This window comes from Mirounga angustirostris, unplaced genomic scaffold (assembly GCF_029215605.1).
Source record: "Mirounga angustirostris isolate CCGP_5_RB_7025 unplaced genomic scaffold, mMirAng1.0.hap1 SCAF_2, whole genome shotgun sequence".
Taxonomy (NCBI): domain Eukaryota; kingdom Metazoa; phylum Chordata; class Mammalia; order Carnivora; family Phocidae; genus Mirounga; species Mirounga angustirostris.
In genome coordinates, this window is record NW_026991710.1 from 143,860,421 (window position 1) to 143,886,399 (window position 25,979).

Below are 25,979 nucleotides of genomic sequence, written 5' to 3' on the forward strand. Positions count from 1 at the left end.
ACAAGAAAATAACTAGATGAGACTTCTGATGCCAGATATCTCTGAATTGGCAGGTTTACTTCTATTGTCTTTCTGACACAAGAGTATGGCATTATTGTTTTTCAAGGGAAATGGGTTGATACAACAATAGTTAAGTCTATGGGCAGGGAGTATGTGGGATTTTAATGAAATGGGATTATAAAAATTCTGCAAAGTGAGGTATTTTTAAACCAATATAAGATGGTGTCAAAATTACTTTTCAGAGTAGGGCTTAGGATATTGCATTGCTTGCAGGGAGCCAATTAAGTTTCCTTACCATTCTGCAAACCAAACTTCTCTACAGGACGCTGGCAGCCCCATGGAGAATGTATCTGTCAAGGACTATAGTCCTGGAAGGGATAAGAAGCATTTAAGTGTACAAAACTGCACTAATGTGGGTAGGTACTGCCTTTGTTAATACTCACTTAAACATTAGAATATTTATTTCAAATACTCTTGAATTCTTTAGAAATCTATGTATTTACGTATACTAATTATCTAAGAGGATCACCTCACAATCCTTACCGGTTTACCTTGTTTGGTTTACCATATATAGTTGGGTGCAAAGCATTTTCCAAAGTTCTTATTATGACTCTCCTACTGTGAATTAGTAATACAAATTGAGTAGCATTATAAATATAAAATTGAGTAGCATTCTCTTTATAAAAGCATTTCTTGGGCGCCTGGGTGGCTCAGTTGGTTAAGCGACTGCCTTTGGCTCAGGTCATGATCCTAGAGTCCCTGGATCGAGTCCCGCATTGGGCTCCCTGCTCAGCAGGGAGCCTGCTTCTCCCTCTGACCCTCCCCCCTCTTGTGTGCTCTCTGTCTCTCTCATTCTCTCTGTCTCAAATAAATAAATAAAATCTTAAAAGCATTTCTTGCAAAAAGTGCATGAAACTTATCTGTAAAGTTTATCTAATGGTTGCAAAGGAAATATCTGTCATTACCTCATAGGCCACATGCCTAGAACCCCTTGCCTAGAATATTTGAGGCAAGCAGGAACTACCACTCCACCGCTGGCCCTTGTGTCTCCTAATTACAACACCTCCTCCCTTTTATGATAATTTATTTTCTTGTTTTTCTCTATGATTTTACCCTTTATGACTGCATCCCTAAACCTGCTTAAGACTTTAAATAAATGGAATCTTATGGGGTACATTCTTTGTTACCCTGCCTAATTCATTCAAAACCTCTGACATAAGATTCAATCACATTTTTGAATGTTGTATAATATTGCTTCATATGAACACAGTAAAATTGAGCCATTTTAATGTTGATGGATATTTGGATTGTTTCCAATTTGGGGCTCCTAAGAACAACACTGCAATGAACATTCTTGGGCATGAATCCTAGTGAACATGTGCACACATTTCTGTGGTTATATACCTAGGACTGGAATACTGGTCAAGAGATATGCATATCTTCAACAATCTACAAGATAATGTCAAATCGTTTATACTCCTATCACAACATATAAGAATTGATTTTTCCCCACAAAATTACCAAGAATTGGATTTATCTAATTTTTGCTAATCTTATGGGTAATGACTTTTCATTGTGGTTAATTTGTATTTCCTTGTTTACCAATGAGATTGATCATCTTTTCATATCTTTATTGGTCATAAAGGAGCTCTTTATGTATTTAAATACTAGTCAAAAATCTTTATGGCTTATCTTTTCACTTCCATTATGGTATCTTCTGAAAAATGAGCTCTTAATGTTGATATACTTGAATATATCAATCTTTTCTTTATGGTCAATGGTTTTGGACTTAAGAAATTCTTCCACACCCTGAGGTCCAGAAGATAGTAACTTCTAAAAGCTTTAGTTTTAATCACTAAATTCTACACCTGAAACTAAAAAACAATTTTTTTAATTTAAAAAATTAAAAAGAAAAGCTTAGTTTTACCTTTCATATTAATAATTTTTTAAATTTTATTTTATTATGTTAGTCACCATACAGAACATCATGAGTTTTTGATGTAGTGTTCCATGATCCATTGTTTGCATATAGCACCCAGTGCTCCATGCAATACGTGCCCTCCTTAATACCTATCACTGGGCTAACCCATCCCTCCCACCCTGCTCCCCTCTTTGACATGGACCACAGCAACTTCTTTCAAGACACATCTCCAAAGGCTAGTGAAACAAAAGCAAAAATGTACTTTGGGGTCTTCATCAAGATAAAAAGCTTCTGCACAGCAAAGGAAACAGTCAACAAAACAAAAAGGCAACCCACAGAATGGGAGAAGATATTTGCAAATAACACTACAAACAAAGCGCTGATTTCCAAGATCTATAAAGAACTTCTCAAACTCAACACCCAAAAGACAAATAATCCAGTCAAAAAATGGGCAGAAGACATGAACAGACACTTCTCCAAAGAAGACATACAAATGGCTAACAGACACATGAAAAAATGTTCATCGTCATTAGCCGTCAGGGAAATTCAAATCAAAACCACATTGAGATACCACCTTACACCAGTTAGAATGGCAAAAATTGACAAGGCAAGAAACAACAAATGTTGGAGAGGTTGTAGAGAAAGGGAAACCCTCTTACACTGTTGGTGAGAATGCAAGTTGGTATAGCCACTTTGGAAAACAGTGTGGCGGTTCCTCAAAAAGTTAAAAATAGAGCTACCCTATGACCCAGCAATTGCACTACTATTTACCCCAAAGACACAGATGTAGTGAAAAGAAGGGCCATATGCACCCCAATGTTCATAGAAACAATGTCTGCAATAGCCAAACTGTGGAAAGAGCCGAGATGCCCTTCAACAGATGAATGGATAAAGAAGATGTGGTCCATACAATGGACTATTAGCCATCAGAAAGGATGAATACCCAACTTTTACATCAACACAATGGGACTGGAGGAGATTATGCTAAGTGAAATAAGTCAAGCAGAGAAAGTCAATTATCATATGGTTTCACTTATTTGTGGAACATAAGGAATAGCACGGAGGACATTAGGAGAAGGAAGGGAAAAATGAAGTGGGGGGAAATCAGAGGGTGGGGAGACGAACCATGAGAGACTATGGACTCTGAGAAACAAACAGGGTTTTAGAGGGGAGGGGGGTGGGGGGATGGGTTAGCCCAGTGATAGGTATTAAGGAGGGCACATATTGCATGGAGCACACTGGGTGTTATATGCAAACAATGGATCATGGCCTATGTTCTCCTCTAGGATTTTGATGGATTCCTGTCTCACATTGAGGTCTTTCATCCATTTTGGGTTTATCTTTGTGTATGGTGTTAGAGAATGGTTGAGTTGCATCCTTCTGTATATAGCTGTCCAATTTTCCAAACACCATTTATTGAAAAGACTGTCTTTTTTCCATTGCATGTTTTTTCCTGCTTTGTTGAAGATTTTTGGACCATAGAGTTGAGGGTCCATATCTGGGTTCTCTATTCTGTTCCATTGGTCTATATGTCTGTTTTCGTGCCAGTACCATGCTGTCTTGGTGATCACGGCTTTGCAATATAGCTTGAAATCGGGCAACGTGATGCCCCCAGCTTTGTTTTTCTTTTTCAACATTTCCTTGGCGATTCAGTGTATTTTGTGATTCTATACAAATTTTAGGATTGTTCCAGCGCTTTGAAAAATGTCATTGGAATTTTGATCAGGATGGCATTGAAGGTATAGATTGCTCTGGGCAGCATAGACATTTTCACAATGTTTATTCTTCCGATCCATGAGCATGGAATATTTTTCCATCTTTTTGTGTCTTCAATTTCTTTCATGAGTGTTCTGTAGTTCCTAGAGTATAGATCCTTTACCTCTTTGGTTAGGTTTATTCCGAGGTATCTTACGGTTTTTGGTGCTATTGTAAATGGAATTGATTCTCTAATTTCTCTTTCTACAGTTGCATTGTTAGTGTAGAAAGCAACTGATTTCTGTGCATTGATTTGTATCCTGCCACATTACTGAATTGCTGTATGAGTTCTAGGAATTTGGGGGTGGAGTCTTTTGGATTTTCCACATAAAGTATCATGTCATCTGTGAAGAGAGAGAGTTTGACTTCTTCTCTGCCACTTTGAATACCTTTTATTTCTTTTTGTTGTCAGATTGCTGTTGCTAGGACTTCTAGTACTATGTTGAATAATAGTGGTGAGAGTGGGCATCCTTGATGTGTTCCTGCTCTTAAGGGAAAGGCTCTCAGTTTTTCCCCATTGAGGATGATATTTGCTGTGGGCTTATCATAGAGGGATTTTATGAAATTGTGGAATGCTCCCTCTATCCCTATACATGAAGAGTGATCAAAAACCTCTCAAAAAACAAGAGTCCAGGGCCTGATGGATTCCCTGAGGAATTCTACCAAACATTCAAAGAAGAAATAATACCTATTATCCTGAAGCTGTTTCAAAAAATAGAAACACGAAGGAAAGCTTCCAGACTCATTCTATGAGGCCAGCATTACCTTAATCCCCAAACCAGGCAAAGACCCCATCAAAAAGGAGAATTTCAGACTGATATCCCTGATGAATATGGATTCCAAAATTCTCAATAAAATCCAAGCTAATAGGGTCCAACAATACATTGAAACGATCATCCACCATGACCAAGTGGGATTTATCTCAGGGATGCAAGGGTGGTTCAACATTCACAAATCAATCAATGTGATAAGCACATTAATAAGAGGAGAGAGAAGAATCATATGGTCCTCTCAATTGATGCAGGAAAAGCATTTGACAAAACACAGCATCTTTTCCTGATACTTTTCATATTAATATTTTACCTGGAATCGATCTTTGCATGGAGTGAGAGTCCAGTGTGTTTCCTTCCTTCCCTCTCACTTTTGCTCTTTCTTTTCTTTCTTTTGTCTTTATAGGTACTCCATTGTCCCAGCACCATTTAAGAGACTGTACTTCTCCACAGTCCAGAAGTGCTACTTCTAAGACAAATCAAGTATCCATCAATGGATGAATCTGCTTCTGGGCTCTCTGCTCTGTTCCATTGGTCTACTCATTTTCCTCTGCACTATTGCCTCATATCTTTATCACTATAGTTTTATAATAATTCTTGATATCTGATACAGCAAGCCCATCTACCCTTTTATTTCCAAAAGTGTCTTTGCTATATCTGGCCTTTCCTGTTCTCATATGAATTTAAGAATGAACTTGAGATTTAGATTGTGATTGCATTGAATCAATATATTAACTTGGTAGGAACTGACATTTTTATAATGTTCAATCTTCTAATTCATGAATATGATACTCCATTAATTTATGGTTTCTTTAATGACTCAATAATATCTTACAATTTTCCCTTTGGAGGTTTGAGCATATTTTGTTGCTTGATATTTCTGATGCTATTATAAATGGGACCATTCATTTTCTAAATGTTTCTTGCTGATTTATAAAAATATAATTTATGCACTTGCTGTGATGAGCACCAGGTGTTGTAAAGAAGTGTTGAATCACTATATTGTATACCTGAAACTAATATTACACTGTATGTTAAATAACTGTAATGTGAATGAAAACTTTAAAATATATATATAATTTATTTTAATTTATTGACTTTGTCTCTAGGAACCTGACTAAAATAATTTATTAATTCTAAAAATATATTTGAGATGTTTTGGGTTTTCTATGTATATAATGATTTTATCTTTGAATAATAATGATTTTATTCCTTTTCAAAACTTAAAATTTTGTACATTATTGCACTAAGACCTCCAGCACAATGTTGAATAGGAATGAGAATAGTCTGCATTCACAGTTTATCTAGTTATTTAGGTCTTTTAAAATTTCTCTCTGCAACATTTTGTACTTTTCAGGGTATATAGTTTCATATATCTTGTCAGGTGTATCCCTATTTCAAATAATGTATGAAATTTAAATGGAAGTTTAAAAAATTTCTGATTGTTGCTATAATATAGGAATAGAGTTGACTTTGTGTATTACCTTTGATCCTGCAAACTTTCTAATTTATTAAATCTAGGAACTATTATGTAGATTCTATCATGTTTTTACATAGATAACCATGTTGTCTGAAATAAAGACAGTTTTACTTCTTCTTTCCAATTAGGATGACTTCTACTTTCTTTCCTTGCCCAACTGTATTAAGTAGAACCTCCAGTACAATGTCAAATGGGAAGAAACATGAAAATTTTTATCAAGTATGGTGTTGCTATAGCGTTTTTCATAGATGACTTTTATCAAGTTGGGAAAATTCCCTTGTATTTCTAGTTGCTTAGTTTTTATTAGGAATTGGTGATATATTTTCTCAAATGTTTTTTTCTGTGATTATTCAAACAATCATTGATATTTCTTTTTAGTTTTGTCTTTATATATGAAGAGATTTCTTATAGGCAGCATATAGTTATTACCTTTTTATACAATCTGACAATCTCTGCTTTTAAATGGGATATTTAGGTAATTTACATTTAGTTTATTATTAGTGTGGTTAGATTTTAAAATGTCATCTTGTGGGGTGCGTGGGTGGCTCAGTTAAGTGTCCAACTCAGTTTTAGCTCGGGTCATGATCTCAGGGTGCTGGGATTGAGCCCTGCATCAGGCTCTGCACTCAGTACGGAATATGCTTCAGATTCTCTCTTTCTCTCTTACCCTATGCCCCTCCCCCAACCCTCTCTAAAATAAATAAATAAATCTTAATAAAATAGCATTTTTTTTGTTGATTTCTATTTGTTTTATGTGTTCTTTTGTCCCTTTATTCCTTTAAAAAAAATTTTTTTTAACTTCTTGTGGATTAAGTGATTTTGCAATTCCATTTGCTGGCTGATCAGCTAGAAATTACTTTTGCTATTTTAACAGTTTCTTTATAATTTATACTATACACGTTTAATTTATCATGGTCTACTTCAAGTGATATTCTCCCACTTCACATACAAGACTCATAATAGTTTACTTTCATTTCTCCCTTCCAAACCTTTGTATTATTGTTTGTTTCAAGTTTTTATTTAAATTCCAGTTAGTTAACATACAGGGTAGTATTAGTTTCAGGTATAGGTATTGAGTGATTCACCATTTACATACAACACCCAGTGTTCATCACAACTGCCCTCCTTAGTACCCATCACACATTTAACCCATCCCCCCACCCACCTACCTTCCTGCAACCCTCAGTTTGTCCTCTATAGTTAAGAGTCTGTTCATGGTTTGTTTATGGTCTCTTTCCCCCTATATTCATGTGTTACATTTCTTAAATTCCACATATGAGTGAAATCATCTAGTATTTGTCTTTCTCTGACTTATTTCATTTAGCACAATATTCTCTACTCCAACCATGTCATTGCAAATGGCAGGATTTCATTCTTTCTGATGGTTGAATAATATTCCATTGTGTATATATACCACTTCTTCTTTACCATTCATCTGTCAATGGACACTTAGGTTGTTTCCATAATTTGGCTATTGTTGATAATGGTGCTATAAACATTGGGGTGCATGTGTGCCTTCGAATCAATATTTTTTTTTATCCTTTGGGTAAATACCCAGTAGTGCAATTGCTCAGTGGATCATAGGATACTTCTATTTTTACCTTTCTGAGGAAACTCCATACTATTTTCCAGAGTGGCTGCACCAGTTAGCATTCCCACTGACAGTGTATGAAGGTTTCCCTTTCTCCACATCCTGGCCAACATCTGTTGTTTCCTGACTTGTCAATTTTAACCATCCTGACTGGTGTGAGGTGATATCTCATTGTGGTTTTCATTTGTATTTCCCTGATGATGAATGATGTTGAACATCTTTTCATGTGTCTGTTAGCCATCTGTATGTCTTTGGAAAAATGTCTATTCATGTCTGCTGCCCATTTTTTAACTGGATTGTTTGTTTTTGGGGTGTTGAGTTGTATAAGTTTTTTCTAGATTTTGGATACTAATCCTTTATCAGATATGTCTTTTGAAAATGTTTTCTCCCATTCTGTAGGCTGTCTTTTAGTTTTATTGACTGTTTCCTTCACAGTGCAGAAGCTTTATATCTTGATGAAGTCCCAATAGTTCATTTTCACTTTTGTTTCCCTTTCCTCCAGAGATGTGTCTAATAAGAAGTTGCTATGGATGATGTCAAAGAGGTTACTGCTTGTGTTCTCCTCTAGGATTTTGATGGATTCCTGTCTCACATTAAGATCTTTAATTAATTTTGAACTTATTTTGAGTACAGTGTAATAAAATGGTCCAGTTTCATTCTTTTGCATGCCACTGTCCAATTTCCCCAGCACCATTTGCTGTAGAGACTTTTTTTCCCCATTATTTATTTATTTTTATTATTATGTTATGTTAATCACCATACATTACATCGTTTTTGATGTAGTGTTCCATGATTCATTGTTTGCGTATAATACACAGTGCTCCATGCAGAACATGCCCTCTTTAATACCCATCACCAGGTTAACCCATCTCCCCACCCCCCTCCCCTCCAGAACCCCCAGTTTGTTTTTCAGAGTCCATAGTCTCTCATGGTTCGTCTCCCCCTCTGATTCTCCCCCTTCATTCTTGCCCTCCTGCTATCTTCTTATTCTTCTTTTTTTTTTTTTTAACATATAATGTATTATGTTTCAGAGGCACAGTCTGTGATTCAACAGTCTTACACAATTCACACTGCTCACCATAGCACATACCCTCCCCAGGGTCTATCACCCACCCACCCCATCCCTCCCACCCCCCACCCTTCCAGCAACGCTCAGTTTGTTTCCTGAGCTTAAGAATTCCTCATATCAGTGAGATCATATGATACATGTCTTTCTCTGATTGACTTATTTCACTGAGCATAATACCCTCCAGTTCCATCCACATCATTGCAAATGGCAAGATCTCATTGCTTTTGATGGCTGCATAATATTCCACTGTATATATATACATCTTCTTTATCCATTCGTCTGTCGATGGACATCTGGGCTCTTTCCACAGTTTCGCTATTGTGGACATTGCTGCTCTAAACATCGGGGTGCATGTACCCCTTCGGATCCCTACATTTGTCTCTCTGGGGTAAATAGCCAGTAGTGTAATTGCTGGATCGTATGGTAGCTCTATTTTCAACTTTTTGAGGAACCTCTATACTGTTTTCCAGACTGGCTGCACCAGCTTGCATTCCCACCAACAGTGTAGGAGGGTTCCCCTTTCTCCACATGCCCACCAACATCTGTCGTTTCCTGACTTGTTAAATTTAGCCATTCTGACTGGTGTGAGGTGGTATCTCATTGAGGTTTTGATTTGGATTTTCCTGATGCCAAGTGATGCTGAGCACTTTTTCATGTGTCTGTTGGCCATTTGGCTGTCTTTTTTGGAAAAATGTCTGTTCATGTCTTCTGCCCATTTCTTCACTGGATCACTTGTTCTTTGGATGTTGAGTTTAAGAAGTTCTTTATAGATTTTGGATACTAGCCCTTTATCTGATATGTCATTTGCAAATATCTTCTCCCATTCTGTCGGTTGTCTTTTGGTTTTGTTGACTGTTTCTTTTGCTGTGCAGAAACTTTTTATCTTGATGAGGTCCCAGTATTTCATTTTTGCCTTTGCTTCCCTTGCCTTTGGTGATGACTCTAGGAAGAAGTTGCAGCGGCTGAGGTCGAAGAGGTTACTGCCTGTGTTCTCCTTTAGGATTTTGATGGACTCCTGTCTCACATCGAGGTCTTTCAACCATTTGGAGTCTATTTTTGTGTGTGGTGTAAGGAAATGGTCCAGTTTCATTCTTCTGCATGTGGCTGTCCAATTTTCCCAACACCATTTGTTGAAGAGACTGTCTTTTTTCCATTGGACATTCTTTCCTGCTTTGTTGAAGATTAGTTGACCATAGAGTTGAGGGTCCATTTCTGGGCTCTCTATTCTGTTCCATTGATCTATGTGTCTGTTTTTGTGCCAGTACCATACTGTCTTGATGATGACACCTTTGTAATAGAGCTTGAAGTCCAGATTTGTGATGCCGCCATCTTTGCTTTTCTTTTTCAACATTCCTCTGGCTATTTGGGGTCTTTTCTGGTTCCATACAAATTTTAGGATTATTGGTTCCATTTCTTTGAAAATAGTGGATGGTATTTTGATAGGGATCGCTTTGAATGTATAGATTGCTCTAGGTAGCATTGACATCTTCACAATATTTGTTCTTCCAATCCATGAGCATGGAATGTTTTTCCATTTCTTTGTGTCTTCCTCAATTTCTTCCATGAGTATTTTAGAGTTTTCTGAATACAGATTCTGTGCCTCTTTGGTTAGATTTATTCCTAGGTATCTTATGATTTTGGGTGCAATTGTAAATGGGATTGACTCCTTCATTTCTCTTTCTTCTGTCTTGTTGTTGGTGTATAGGAATGCCACTGATTTCTGTGCATTGATTTTATATCCTGCCACTTGACTGAATTCTTGTATGAGTTCTAGCAGGAGTCTTTTGGGTTTTCCACATAAAGTATCATATCATCTGCAAAGAGTGAGAGTTTGAGTTCTTCTTTGCAGATTTGGATGCCTTTTCTTTTTGTTGTCTGATTGCTGTGGCTAGGACTTCTAATACTATGTTGAATAGCAGTGGTGATAGTGGACATCCCTGCCGTGTTCCTGACCTTAGGGGGAAAGCTCTCCGTTTTTTCCCACTGAGAATGATATTCGCTGTGGGTTTTTCATAGATGGCTTTTATGATATTGAGATATGTACCCTCTATCCCTGTACTCTGAAGAATTTTGATCAAGAAAGGATGCTATACTTTGTCATATGCTTTTTCTGCATCTATTGAGAGGATCCTATGGTTCTTGTTATTTCTTTTATCAATGTATTGTATCACATTGATTGATTTGCAGATGTTGAACCAACCTTGCAGCCCAGGGATAAATCCCACTTGGTCATGGTGAATAATCCTTTTAATGTACTGTTGGATCATACTGGCTAGTATTTTGGTGAGAATTTTTGCATCCATGTTCATCAAAGATATTGGTCTGTAATTCTCCTTTTTGATGGGGTCTTTGTCTGGTTTGGGTATCAAGGTGTGGTGGCCTCATAAAATGAGTTTAGAAGTTTTCCTTCCATTTCTATTTTTTGGAACAGTTTCAGAAGAATAGGTATTAATTCTTCTTAATGTTAAATGTTTGGTAGAATTCCCCTGGGAAGCCATCTGGCCCTGTGCTTTTGTTTGTTGGGAGATTTTTGATTACTGCTTCAATTTCCTTAGTGGTTATAGGTCTGTTCAGGTTTTCTATTTCTTCCTGGTTCAGTTTTGGTAGTTGATAAATCTCTAGGAATGCATCCATTTCTTCCAGATTATCTAATTTTGTGGCATATAGTTGCTCATAATATGTTCTTATAATTGTTTGTATTTCTTTGGTGTTGGTTGTGATCCCTCCTATTTCATTCATGATTTTATTTATTTGGGTCTTTTCTCTTTCTTTTTGATAAGTCTGGACAGGGGTTTATCAATCTTGTTAATTCTTTCAAAGAGTCAGCTCCTAGGTTTGTTGATCTGTTCTACTGTTCTTTTGGTTTCTATTTCATTGATTTCTGCTCTGATCTTTATTATTTCTCCTCTCCTGCTGGGTTTAGGCTTTATTTGCTGTTCTTTCTCCAGCTCCTTTAGGTGTAGGGTCAGGTTGTGTATTTGAGACCTTTCTTGTTTCTTGAGAAAGGCTTGTATTGCTATATACTTACCTCTTAGGATTGCTTTTGCTGCATCCCAAAGATCTTGAATAGTTGTGTTTTCATTTTCATTTGTTTCCATGAATTTTTTAAAATTCTTATTTAATTTTCTGGTTGACCCATTCATTCTTTAGTAGAATGCTCTTTAGCCTCCATGTACTTGAGTTCTTTGTGACCTTCCTCTTGTGATTGAATTCTAGTTTCAAAGCATTGTGGTCTGAAAATAGGCAGGGAATGATCCCAATCTTTTGGTACCGGTTGAGACCTGATTTGTGACCTAGGATGTGATCTATTCTGGAGAATGTTCCATGGGCACTAGAGAAGAATGTGTATTCTGTTGCTTTGGGATGGAATGTTCTGAATATATCTTTGAAGTCCATTTGGTCCAGTGTGTCATTTAAAGTCTTTATTCCCTTGTTGATCTTTTGCTTAGATGATCTGTCCATTTCATGAGGGCAGTGTTAAAGTCCCCCACTATTATTGTATTGTTGTCTGTGTGTTTCTTTGCTTTTGTTATTAATTGGCTTATATAAGTGGCTGCTCCCATGTTAGGGGTATAGATAGTTACAGTTGTTAGATCTTCTTGTTGGATAGACCCTTTAAGTAGGATATAGTGTCCTTCCTCATCTCTTATTACAGTCTTTGGTTGAAAATCTAATTTGTCTGGTATAAGGATTGCCACCCCAGCTTTCTTTTGGTGTCCATTAGCATGGTAATTGGTTTTCCACCCCCTCACTTTCAATCTGGAGGTGTCTTTGGGTCTAAAATGAGTCTCTTGCAGACAGCATATTGATGGGTCTTGTTTTTTTATCCAATCTGATAGCCTGTGTCTTTTGATTGGGGCATTTAGCCCATTTCCATTTAGGGTAAGAATCGAAAGATATGAATTTAATGCCATTGTATTGCCTGTAAGGTGACTGTTACTGTATATTGTCTGTGTTCCTTTCTGGTCTATGTTACTTTTAGGCTCTCTCTTTGCTTAGAGGACCCCTTTCAATATTTCTTGTAGGGTTGGTTTCATGTTTGCAAATTCCTTTAGTTGTTGTTTGTCCTGGAAGCTTTTTATCTCTCCTATTTTCAATGACAGCCTCGCTGGATATAGTATTCATGGCTGCATATTTTTCTCAGTGCTCTGAATAGATCATGCCACTCCTTTCTGGCCTGCCAGGTCTCTGTGGATAGGTCTGTTGCCAATCTAATGTTTCTATCATTGTAGGTTACAGATCTCTTGTCCTGAGCTGCTTTCAGGATTTTCTCTTCGTCTCTGAGACTCGTAAGTTCTACTATTAGATGTCGGGGTGTTGACCTATTTTTATTGATTTTGAGGAGGGTTCTCTGTGCCTCCTGGATCTTGATGCCTGTTTCCTTCTCCAAATTAGGGAAGTTCTCTGGTATAATTTGCTCCAATATACCTTCTGCCCCTCTCTCTCTTTCTTCTTCTTCTGGAATCCTGATTATTCTAATATTGTTTGTTCTTACGGTATCACTTACCTCTCAAATTCTGCCCTCCTGATCCAGTAGTTGTTTATCTCTCTTTTTCTCAGCTTCTTTATTTTCCATCATTTGGTCTTCTATATCACTAATTCTCTCTTCTGCCTCATTTATCCTAGCAGTTAGAGCCTCCATTTTTTATTGTACCTCATTAATAGCCTTTTAGATTTCAGCTTGGTTAGATTTTAGTTCTTTTATTTCTCCAGAAAGGGTTTCTCTAATAACGTCCATGCTTTTTTCAAGCCTGGCTAGTATCTTTAAAATCATCATTCTGAACTCTAGGTCCAACATCTTACTAATGTCCGTATTGATTATGTCCTTGGCAGTCAGTACTGCCTCTTGTTCTTTTTGTTGAGGTGATTTTTTCCATCTTGTCATTCTGTCCAGAGGCAAATAGATGAATGGGAGAACAAAATGCTAACAGGGTAACGTTCCCAGAAAATATACAGTAAACAAATCAGAAAAGACCTGAAACCAGGGGAAAAGAAAGAGAAAGAAAGAAAAAAGAAAAAAAGAAAAAAAGAAAAACATAAACAAACAAAAACAAAACAAAACAAAGAACAGAATATGATCAAATATGATCAGGCTGGTGCATAGATCAGTGCCACAAACTAGATTTTGGGTGTATTTTGGTCTGTTACATGAAAGTGCCTCCCAAAATTTTAAAGAAAGAAAAACATATGTGTACAAAAATAAGGGTTAATTTGATTAAGGGATGGAATATGACTGTAAAGATGAAAATTATATAAGATTTTATAAAAGGAATTGATAAGCTCACGCGCTGCAGACAGGCACAGACTCGCAGACTGGTAGCGTCGGGAAAGGACTTTAGGGCAGGCCCCAGGGTGGAGGACCAGACCAGTGGGGTCGTGCACACACGAACTGCAGCCCCCCTGGACAGAAACCGGAGCGACGGTGGCGCGCACACGAACTGCAGCCCCCCTGGAGAGAAACTGGAGCAACAGTCGCGTGCACGCGAACTGCAGCCTCTGAGACGGAAACCCGGTGCGCGGGGGTCCCACCGGTGAACTGCAACCTCCGGGGTGGAAACCCCGAGTGGCAGAGTCATGCGAACTGCAGTACCCGGGATAGGACCCCATGCGGTGGAGTCACGCACGCGTGAACTGGGAGCAGCTGGCGGTTTTAGAAGCACAAAGGGCAGAGATGAGCCCCGACCTGGAGGCAGGACTGGGAGTGCTGCGGAGGGGCACACAACCCAGGCTGCTGCAGTTTATAGCAGCATGGACAGAAACGGAGACAGTGTGGCCTGGAGAGCTCACTGAAGAACAGACTGAGGTGTCTCTGCTCTGAGGCAGAGGGTTGGAAATGGTCTCTTCTGCTCTGACTCATGGAAGAGACGTGGAAAGCCACCAGGGAAAGGCGCCAGAGAACAAAAGCCCCAAAGACTGATTCCCACTGAGGCCATCCCCCACCACAGGGGCACAGGGCAACTCCGCCCAAACAGGGTTGCCTGAGTAACAGCGTGGCAGGCCCCTCCTGCAGAAGACAGGCTGGGAAAACAAGAGGCCAGCAACCCTAAGGTCCCAAGAAAACAGGTGCATCTTGCTTGGGTTCTGGTCAATAATTTGGACTCTATACATTCCCTCAAACACCCATCAACAGAATGTCTAGGAGGAGGAGCCCCCCAAACAGAAAAGACTCAGAGATTATGATTTATGCTGCAGATTTACAAATGGATGCAGATATAACCAAGATGTCGGAGATGGAATTCAGGCTAGCAATTGTGAAGACAATGGCTAGAATGGAGAAATCAATTAATGGCAACATAGAATCTCTGAGGGCAGAAATAAAAGGGGAATTGGCAGAACTTAAAAATGCTATCAATGAGATCCCATCCAATCTAGATAATCTAACAGCTAGGGTAACTGAGACAGAAGAGAGAATAAGCGATCTGGAAGACAGTATAATAGACAAAAAGGGAAAAGAGGAGGCCAGGGAAAAACAACTCAGAATCCATGAAAATAGAATCAGAGAAATAAGTGACACCATGAGGCGTTCTAATGTCAGAATCATTGGAATCCCAGAGGGAGTGGAGAGAGAGAGGGCTAGAAGATGTATTTGAGCAAATTGTAGCTGAGAACTTCCCTAATCTGGGGAATGAAACAAACATTCGAGTCCTAGAGGCAGAGAGGACCCCTCCTAAGATCAAGGAAAACAGGCCAACACCCCGGCATGTAATAGTAAAACTTGCAAATTTTAGAACCAAGGAAATCATCTTAAGGGCAGTTAGGGGGAAGAGATTCCTTACGTACAGAGGGAGGAACATCAGAATAATGTCAGACCTATCCACAGAGACCTGGCAAGCCAGAAAGGCCTGGCAAGACATATTCAGGGTACTAAATGAGAAGAACATGCAGCCAAGAATACTTTATCCGGCAAGGCTTTCATTTAGAATGGATGGAGAGATGCAGAGCTTCCACGACCGGCAGAAACTGAAAGAATATGTGACCACTAAGCCAGCCCTGCAAGAAATATTAAGGGGGGTTCTATAAAAGGAGAAAGACCCCAAGAGTGATCTACAACAGAAATTTATAGGGACAATCTATAAAAATAACGTCTTCACAGGCAACATGATGACAATTAATTCATATCTTTCAATAATCACTCTCAACCTGAATGGCCTAAATGCTCCCATAAAACAGCACAGGGTTGCAGATTGGATAAAAAGACAGGACCCATCCATATGCTGTCTACAAGAGACTCATTTTGAACCTAAAGGTACATCCAGACTGAAAGTGAAGGGATGGAGATCTATCTTCCATGCCAAAGGACCTCAAAAGAAAGCTGGGGTAGCAATTCTTATATCAGACAAATTAGATTTTAAACTAAAGTCTGTAATAAGAGACACAGAAGGACACTATATCCTTCTTAAAGGGTCTATCCAACAAGAAGATCTAACAATTGTAAATATCTATGCCCCCAACATGGGAGCAGCCATCTACATAAGCCAGCTGTTAACCAAAATAAAGAGTCATATGGATAACAACACGTTAATTGTAGGAGACCTCAATACTCCACTCTCAGCAATGGACAGATCATCTAAGCAGAAAATCAACAAGGAAACAAGAGCTTTGAATGATACATTGGACCAGATGGATCTCATAGATATTTACAGAACATTCCACCCTAAAACAACAGAATACTCATTCTTCTCGAGCGCACATGGAACTTTCTCCAGAATAGACCATATACTGGGTCATAAATCAGGCCTCAACCGATACCAAAAGATTGAGATTATTCCCTGCATATTCTCAGACCACAATGCTCTAAAACTGGAACTCAATCACAAGAAAAAATTTGGCAGAAATTCAAACACTGGACGCTAAAGACCACTCTGCTCAAGAATGTTTGGGTCAACCATGAAATCAAAGAAGAACTTGAACAATTCATGGAAATCAATGAGAACGAAAACACATCGGTCCAAAACCTATGGGATACTGCAAAGGCGGTCCTAAGGGGGAAATACATAGCCATCCAAGCCTCACTCAAAAAAATAGAAAATCCCAAATTCACCACTTAACTCTACACCTTAAAGAACTAGAGAAAAAGCAACAAACGAAGCCTCAGCCACGCATTAGAAGAGAAATAATTAAAATTAGAGCAGAAATCAATGAATTAGAAACCAGAAACACAGTAGATCAGATCAATGAAACTAGAAGTTGGTTCTTTGAAAGAATTAATAAGATTGATAAACCACTGGCCAGACTTATCCAAAAGAAGAGAGGAGGACCCAAATTAATAAAATTATGAATGAAAGGGAAGAGATCACGACCAACACCAAGGAAATAGAAACAATTATTAGAAATTATTATCAACAACTATATGCCAATAAACTGAGTAATCTGGATGAAATGGAGGCCTTCCTGGAAACCTATAAGCTGCCAGACTGAAACAGGAAGAAATTGACAACCTGAATAGGCCAATAACCAATAACGAGATTGAAGCAGTGATCAAAAACCTCCCCAAAAACAAGAGTCCAGGGCCTGATGGATTCCCTGGGGAATTCTACCAAACATTCAAAGAAGAAATAATACCTATTCTACTGAAGCTGTTTCAAAAAATAGAAACAGAAGGAAAACTTCCAAACTCATTCTATGAGGCCAGCATTACCTTAATCCCCAAACCAGGCAAAGACCCCATCAAAAAGGAGAATTTCAGACTGATACCCCTGATGAATATGGATTCCAAAATCCTCAACAAAATCCTAGCTAATAGGATCCAACAATACATTAAAAGGATCATCCACCACGACCAAGTGGGATTTATCCCCGGGATGAAAGGGTGGTTCAACATTCGCAAATCAATCAATGTGATAGAACACATTAATAAGAGGAGGGAGAAGAACCATATGGTCCTCTCAATTGATGCAGAAAAAGCATTTGACAAAATACAACATCCTTTCCTGATTAAAACTCTCCAGAGTATAGGGATAGAGGGAACATTCCTCAAGCTCATAAAATCCATCTATGAAAAACCCACAGCGAATATCATCCTCAATGAGGAAAAGCTGAGAGCCTTTCCCTTAAGATCAGGAACACATCAAGGGTGCCCACTCTCACCACTGTTGTTCAACATCGTACTAGAAGTCCTAGCAACAGCAATCAGACAACAAAAAGAAATAAAAGGTATTCAAATTGGCAAAGAAGAAGTCAAACTCTCTCTTTTTGCAGACAACATGATACTTTATGTAGAAAACCCAAAAGACTCCATCCCCAAATTCCTAGAACTCATCCAGCAATTCAGTAATGTGGCAGGATACAAAATCAATGCACAGAAATCAGTTGTTTTCTTATACACTAATAACGCAACTGTTGAAAGAGAAGTTAAACGATTCCACTTACAATAGCACCAAAAACCATAAGATACCTTGGAATAAACCTAACCAAAGAGGTAAAGGATCTATACTCTAGGAACTACAGAACACTCATGAAAGAAATTGAAGAAGACACAAAAAGATGGAAAAATATTCCATGCTCATGGATCGGAAGAATAAACATTGTTAAAATGTCTATGCTACCCAGAGCAATCTATACCTTCAATGCCATCTCGATCAAATTTCCAATGACATTTTTCAAAGTGCTGGAACAAAGAATCCTAAAATTTATATGGAATCAGAAAAGACCCCAAATCGCCAGGGAGATGTTGAAGAAGAAAAACAAAGCTGGGGGCATCACGTTGCCCGATTTCAAGCTATATTACAAAGCAGTGATCACCAAGACAGCATGGTACTGGCCCAAAAACAGACATACAGACCAATGGAACAGAATAGAGAACCCAGATATGGACCCTCAACTCTATGGTCAAATAATCTTTGACAAAGCAGGAAAAAACATGCAATGGAAAAAAGACAGTGTTTTCAGTAAATGGTGCTGGGAAAATTGGACAGCTATATACAGAAGAATGAAACTCGACCATTCTCTAACACCATTCACAAAGATAAACTCAAAGTGGATGAAAGACCTCAATGTGAGACAGGAATCCATCAAAATCCTAGAGGAGAAGATAGGCAGTAACCTCTTTGACATCGGCCACAGCAACTTCTTTCAAGATACATCTCCAAAAGCTAGTGAAACAAAAGCAAAAATGAACTTTTGGGACTTCATCAAGATAAAAAGCTTCTGCACAGCAAAGGAAACAGTCAACAAAACAAAGAGGCAACCCACAGAATGGGAGAAGATATTTGCAAATGACACTACAGATAAAGGGCTGGTATCCAAAATCTATAAAGCACTTCTCAAACTCAACACCCAAAAAACAAATAAGTCAAAAAGTGGGCAGAAGAGATGAACAGACACTTCTCCAAAGAAGACATACAAATGGCTAACAGACACATGAAAAAATGTTCATCATCATTAGCCATCAGGGAAATCCAAATCAAAACCACACTGAGATACCACCTTACACCAGTTAGAATGGCAAAAATGGACAGGGAAAGAAACAACAAATGTTGGAGAGGTTGCGGAGAAAGGGGAACCCTCTTACACTGTTGGTGGGAATGCAAGTTGGTACAGCCACTTTGGAAAACAGTATGGAGGTTCCTCAAAAATTTAAAAATAGAGCTACCCTATGACCCAGCAATTGCACCGCTGGGTATTTACCCCAAAGACACAGACGTAGTGAAAAGAAGGGCCATATGCACCCCAATGTTCATAGCAGCAATGTCCGCAATAGCCAAACTGTGGAAAGAGCCGAGATGAATGGATAAAGAAGATGTGGTCCATATATATAATGGAATATTACTCAGCCATCAGAAAAGATGAATACCCAACTTTTACATCAACATGGATGGGACTGGAAGAGATTATGCTAAGTGAAATAAGTCAAGCAGAGAAAGTCAATTATCATATGGTTTCACTTATTTGTGGAAAATAAGGAATAACATGGAGGACATTAAGGGAAGGAAGGGAAAAATGGGCGGGGGGAATTGGAGGAAGAGATGAACCATGAGAGACTATGGACCTGAGAAACAAACAGCGTTTTAGAGGTGAGAGGGGAGGGGAGATTGGTTAACATAACATAATAAAATTTTTTAAAAAAATAAATAAATAAATGTAAAAAAAAAAGAGAGAAAAGAAAAAAAGGAATTGATAAGAAGTTGGTTGAAAAAAGAAAGAAGTGGATTAAAAAAAAAGGGAGAGAATGTGATCAGGCAGGAGACTAGAACAAAGCCATACATTAGAGATTGAAGGTATAGTTTGATCTGTTAGAAGAAACTGTATCCCAAAATTTTAAAGAGAGAACAACTTATATATATATACAAAATAAGGGTAACTACTATGAAGGGATAGAATATGACTCTAAAAATGAAAAATAAAGATTTTTTAAAAAGGGATTGATAAGATGTTGGTTGAGAAAGGGAAAAAGAAAAATTCAAAAAAAAGACAGTTAAAAAAAAATTAACACTGAAGACTAAAGAATCATGGGGAAAAACCCATGAATTCTATGTGCAGTATTCCCCTAGCACTGGAGTTCTGCCGTTCTTATTGATCGGTAAACTTGGTCTTGGCTGGCTTTTCTTGCTGATCTTCTGGGGGAGGGGCCTGTTGCCATGGTTCCCAAATGTCTTTGCCGGAGGCAATTGCCCCACCCTTGCTGGTCCGGGCTAAGTAATCTGCTGGGGTTTGATCTCAAGAGCTTTTGTTCCCTGCAAGCTTTCTGTATAGCTTTGGAGGATATGAGTGAAAATGGCGGCCTCCCAATATCCGCCCCAGAGGAGCCGAGAACTCGGCCCCGCTCCTCAGTGAGTCCCCAGAGAAAAGCAGTCAACCACTCCCATCTTCCCTGTCTCGGGCCACACTCAGTGCTCACCCAGCCTGTGTCCGAGCATTTCTATCTCTGGCACCTGACCCCGTGTGGAGTCTCCAAAGCCAGCAGATGCCTGTGGTGTGCTCCCGCACCGCTCCTCCTGGGAAACGAAGGGGAGTCTCCCCGATCTGCTGCTTGTTGGGTCCCTGCTGGAAGAGCAGTGGTCCAATTATGCTGTGGATCACAGTTTATGGCAACCCCGAGCTGAGAACCCACTCCTCGGCTCCGTCTCTGTAGTCAGCTTCCCCACTCTGATACCTGGGAGCTCTGCCACTCTCAGGCACCCCTGGTCTTTCTGTGACCCCGAGGGTCCTGAGACCACACTGTCCCAGCGAGGGTTCCATCCCCTGCTTAGCCACTGGAGCGATATCCCTTAGCGGAGCAGACTCTAAAAGTTCTGATTTTGTGCTCCACAGCTTTATCACTTGCCAGAAGTGGCTCATGGAGGCCCCTTCCCCCGCCATCTATCCTCCCGAATATCGCCTCAGATTCACTTCTCTGCACGTCCTACCTTCCAGAAAGTGGTCGCTTTTCTGTTCAGAGAGTTGTTGCTATTCTTTTCTTTAATCTCCTGTTGAGTTCGTAGGTGTTCAGAATGGTTTGATCCCTATCCAGCTGAATTTCTGGGACCAGATGAAATCCAGGTCTCCTACTCCTCTGCCATCTTGCTCCTCCCCACCGAGACTGTCTTTTTTCCATTGGATATTCTTTCCTGCTTTGTTGAAGTTTAGTTGACCATAGAGTTATGGGTTCATTTCTGGGTTCTCTATTCTGTTCCATTGATCTATGTGTCTGTTTTTGGGCCAGTACCATACTGTCTTGATGATTACAGCTTTGTAATACAGCTTGAACCCAAAGAAACAGCTTTGGGTTTCTTTTCCAAGATTGCTTTTGTTATTTGAGGTCTTTTTTGGTTCCATAGAAATTTTAGGATGGTTTGTTCCAGCTCTGTGAAAAAAGCTGATGGTATTTTGATAGGGATTGCATTAAATGTGTAGATGGCTTTGGGTAGCATAGCTATTTTAACAGTATTTGTTCTTCCGATCTGTGAGCATGGAAAGTTTTTTCATTTCTTTGTGGTCTTCCTCAATTTCTTTCATGAGTGTTCTATAGTTTCCAGAGCACTTTGGTTAGGTTTATTCCTTTGGTTAGGTTTATTCCTAGGTATCTTATGGTTTTTGGTCCAATTATAAATAGGACTGATTTTTTTTATTTCTCTTTCTGCTGCTTCATTATTGGTATATAGAAATGCAATAGGTTTCTGTACACTGATTTTGTATCCTGAAACTTTACTGAATTTGTGTATTAGTTCTAGCAGTTTTTTTTTGTGGAGTCTCTCAGATTTTCTACATAGAGTATCATGTCATCTGCAAATAGTGAAAATTTGACTTCTTCTTTGCTGACGTGTATGCCTTTTATTTCTTTTTGTTCTCTTCTGAGGCTAGTACTTCCAGTACTATGTTATATAACAGTGGTGAAAGTGGACATCTCAGTCTTGTCCTGACTGTAGGGGAAAACCTCTGAATTTTTCCCCTTTGAAGATGATATTAGCTGTGTATTTTTCAAAAATAGCCTTAATAATGTTGAGGTATGTTCCCTGTATCCCCACTTTGTTGAGGGTTTTTCTCAAGAATGGATGCTATACATTGTCAAAAGCTTTTTCTGCATCTATTGAGAAGATCATATGGTTCTTATCCTTTCTTTTATTAAGTGGTGTATCACATTGATTGGTTTGCAAATATTGAACCACCCTTGCAACCCAGGAATAAATCCCACCTGATCATGGTGAATGATTCTTTTAATGTATCCTGAGATTCAACTTGCTAGTATTTCTTTGAGAATTTTTGCATCCATATTCATCAGGGTATTGTCCTGTAGTTCTCTTTTTCAGTTGAGTCTTCATCTAGTTTTGGAATCAAGGTAATGCTGGCCTTGTAGAATGAGCTTGGAAGTTTTCCTTCCATTTCTATTTTTTTTGTAACAGCTTCAGAAGAACAGGTATTAATTCTTCTTTACATGTTTGGGAGAATTCCCCTGGGAAGCCATCTGGCCCAGGAGTTGTTTGTTGGGAGAGTTCCTTGCTGGTTATCAGTCTGTTCAAGTTTTCTATTTCTTCCTGTTTCATTTTTGGTAGTTTATATGTTTCTAGGAATTTATCCATTCCTTCCAGATTGCCCAATTTCTTGGCATGTAGTTTTTCATAATATTCTCTTATAATTGTTTGTATTTCTGTGGTGTTGGTTGCAATTTCTCCTCCGTCACTCATGATTTTATTTGGGACCTTTCTCTTTTCTTTTTGATAAGTCTGGCTTGGGGTTTATCAATTTTATTAATTTTTTCAAAGAACAAGCTCTTGGTTTCATTGATCTGTCCTATTGTTGTTTTTTGTTTGTTTCTATATCAGTTATTTTTGCTCTAATCTTTATTATTTCCCTTCTTCTTGCTGGCTTTAGGTTTCACTTGTTCTTTTTCTGGCTCCTTTACATGTAAGATTAGGTTGAGTATTTGAGATTTTTCTTGTTCCTTGAGGTAGGCCTGTATTGCTATATACTTCCCTCTTATGACCACTTTTGCTGCATGCCAGAGGTTTTGGACCATCATGTTTTCAGTATCATTTGTTTCCATGTACTTTTTAATTTCTTCTTTAATTTTCTGGTTGACCCACTCATTCTTTAGTAGGATATTCTTTAGCCTCCATGTATTTGTGGTCTTTCCAAATTTTTTCTTGTGGTTAACTTCAAGTTTCACAGTGTTATGGCTGAAAATATGCATGGTATGATCTCAATCTTTTTGTATTTGTTGAGGCCTGATTTGTAACCTAGTGTGTCATCTAGCCTGGAGAATATCCCATGTGCATTCAAAAAGAATGTGTATTCTGCAGCTTTAGGATAAAAGTTCTGAATATATCTGTTAAATTCATATGGTACAGTATGTCACTCAAAGCCAGTTTCCTTGTTGATTTTCTGCTTAGATGATCTGTCCATTGACGTAAGTGGGGTGTTAAAGCCCCCTACTATTATTGTATTATTACCATTGAGTTCCTTTATGATCGTTATTAATTGATTTATATATTTGGGTGCTCCCAAGTTGGGGGCATATTTGCAATTATTAGTTCTTCTTGTTGGATAGACCCCTTTATGATATAGTGCCCTTCTTCATCTCTTACAGTCTTTGGTTTAAAATCTAGTTTGTCTGGTAGAAGTATTGCTACTCCAGCTTTTTTTTGACATCCATTTACATGATAAATATTTCTCCATTCCCTCACTTTCAATCTGCCAATGTCTTTAGGTCTAAAATGAGTCTCTTATAGGCAGCATATAGATGGATCTTGGGGTTTTTTTTTAAATCCGTTTTGACACTCTATGTCTTTTGATTGGACTAAATCAAATTTGATTGGAGCATTTAGTCCATTTACATTCAAAGTAATTATTGATAGATATGAATTTAGTGCCATTGTATTACTTGTTTTATCGTGTCTGGAGATTTTCTTTGTTCCTTTCTAGTCTTTGTCACTTTTAGTCTTTCTTTTCCACTCAAACAGTCCCCTTTAATATTACTTGCAGGCTGGTTTAGTGGTCATGAACTCCTTTAGTTTTTGTTTGTCTGGGAAACTCTTTATCTGTCCTTGATTCTGAATGATAGCCTTGCTGGATAGAGTATTCTTGGCTGTAAAATTTTCCCATTCAGCACATTGAATATATCATGCTTATATCCCTTCTGGCCTGCCAACTTTCTGTGGAGAGATCTGCTGCTAGCCTTATTGGTCTTCCCTTGTAAGTTTTGGACTTCCTTTTGTCTTGCTGCTTTTAGGATTTTTTCTTTATCTTCATATTTTTCCAAATTTAACTACAATATGTCTTGGTGTTGGCCTGCTTTTGTTGGTTTTGAGAGGATTTCTCTGTGCCTCCTGGATTTAGATGTCTGTTTCCTTCCCCAAATTAGGGAAGTTTTCAGCTATAATATTCTCGAGTAAAACTTCTTCACCCTTTTCCCTCTTCTTCTGGGTTTCCTATGATACTAATATTATTATGATTTATGGAATCATTGAGTAACAAAGTCTACTTTTGTAGTAAGATTTTTCTTTCCCTTTTTTGTTCAGTTTCATTATTTTCCATAATTGTATCTTCTATATCACTTATTCATTCCTCTGCTTCTTCCACCCTTGTGGTCATTACATCTAGTTGGTTTCAAATCTCGGTTATTGCAGTTTTCATTTTGGCCTGATTAGTTTTTTAGCTCTTTTATCTCTGTGATAAGGGATTCCTGGTGTTTTCTATGGTTTTCTAAAGCTTAGCTAGTGTTCTTATATTGTTGCTTTAAATTCTGGATCTGCCATATTACTTATATCTGTTATGATTAGATCTTGGCCATGACCTTTTCTTGTTCTTCCTTTTGGTGTGAATTACTCTGTCTTGGCATTTTGTCTAGGTCACTGTTTTCTTCTATGTGTTCAGAAAGCCTGTTACATTTTCTGCTTCTGAGAGCAATGGCTTTATGAAGAGTTCATATACTGCCCAGAGCCTGGCACTTCAGGAAGTGTCTCCCATGTATGCTGCGTGCACTCCGCCGCTGTGTTATGGCTGCTCTATCCCTCAGGTCAGACCTCTGCAGTTTCTCCTTGCCTGCAGTGGGGAGTGTTTGGACTTTGGCCAGAGTGTGGTGAGTTTTAACTAGGTGTGCTCTGGTCTGCTTGTTAAAAGAGACCTGATGCTATCTTTACTAGAGCTGAAGCTTTGCAGAACTCTATGGTCGGTAGATGTGGTTTGTGTGGGGGTTTGTGCTGGTCTTCTGGGGGAGGGGCCCATGGCACTGGTTCTCAGGCACACTTGCTGGAGAAAAGCAGCACCAGCAGAGCACAGGGAGGCAGGGCTTGCTGTAAGCAGCTTAGGCAGTCAGTGTTGGTGCAGTACTGTTTACTGAAGTTAGATTATGCTGAGGGGTAGGGGGCGGGAAATGGCATGAGCCAGCTCCTTTGTCCCTGGAGAGGGGAGTTTGTATTTGCTGCTGTCAGGGAAGCCCTCCAGAAAAATGAGTAATTTCACCTGTGTGTCCTGGGTGTTTTTCAGATTGCTATTTTCACACTGTCTGTGTCTAGGTTTGCTTGTTTGCCTGGAGCTGCTCAGTGTACTTTAGGCTCTATCCTAGCCAGGCCAGCAGGGTTTTAAAACTTTAAGGACCTGGTGTGGCCAGGACCTGTGCTGGTCTTCTGGAGGAGGGTCTTGCTGTGCTGGTATTGATGCAGGTTTGACCCAGAAGGGCAGTTGCACCAGAGTGCAGGAGTGTGGGATTTGGAGCAAAGCATACTAAACAGCCAGTGTCCAGGTTTGCCATTCTCAGCAGATGTCTCTGTGTCTATGCTGAGCACCAAGGTAGGAAAATGGCACCCACTGGCTCCTTTGTCCCCAGAGAGGCAATGCCACCTCTCTCAGATGCGCTCCAAGAAGGGGGAACTGTCTCTCCCAGTGTGTTTCAGGCAATCCACAGATCGCACCATCTGCCCCCAGGTTACTTGCCTGCCTTCTCTATAGGAGCACTGCAGGGCCCTCAGGGCTCCATATCA

The 25,979-nt window shown here is 38.9% G+C and overlaps 1 protein-coding gene across 9 annotated transcripts in view; it reads right to left on the reverse strand.

Annotated features, from left to right (window-relative positions):
- NEK1 (NIMA related kinase 1) overlaps window positions 1-25,979 on the reverse strand; it is a 326,908-nt gene that overhangs the window by 62,120 nt on the left and 238,809 nt on the right. Inside the window, exon 36 of one of the 9 annotated variants that reach the window (XM_064585279.1) lies at window positions 346-368. The exons of the other annotated variants lie outside the window; for them this stretch is intronic. Within the exon in view, the coding sequence (XP_064441349.1) occupies window positions 361-368 (8 nt within the window). The 3' untranslated portion in view covers window positions 346-360. Of the gene's footprint in view, window positions 1-345; window positions 369-25,979 lie in introns of those variants that run through there. 9 annotated transcript variants of the gene reach the window in all.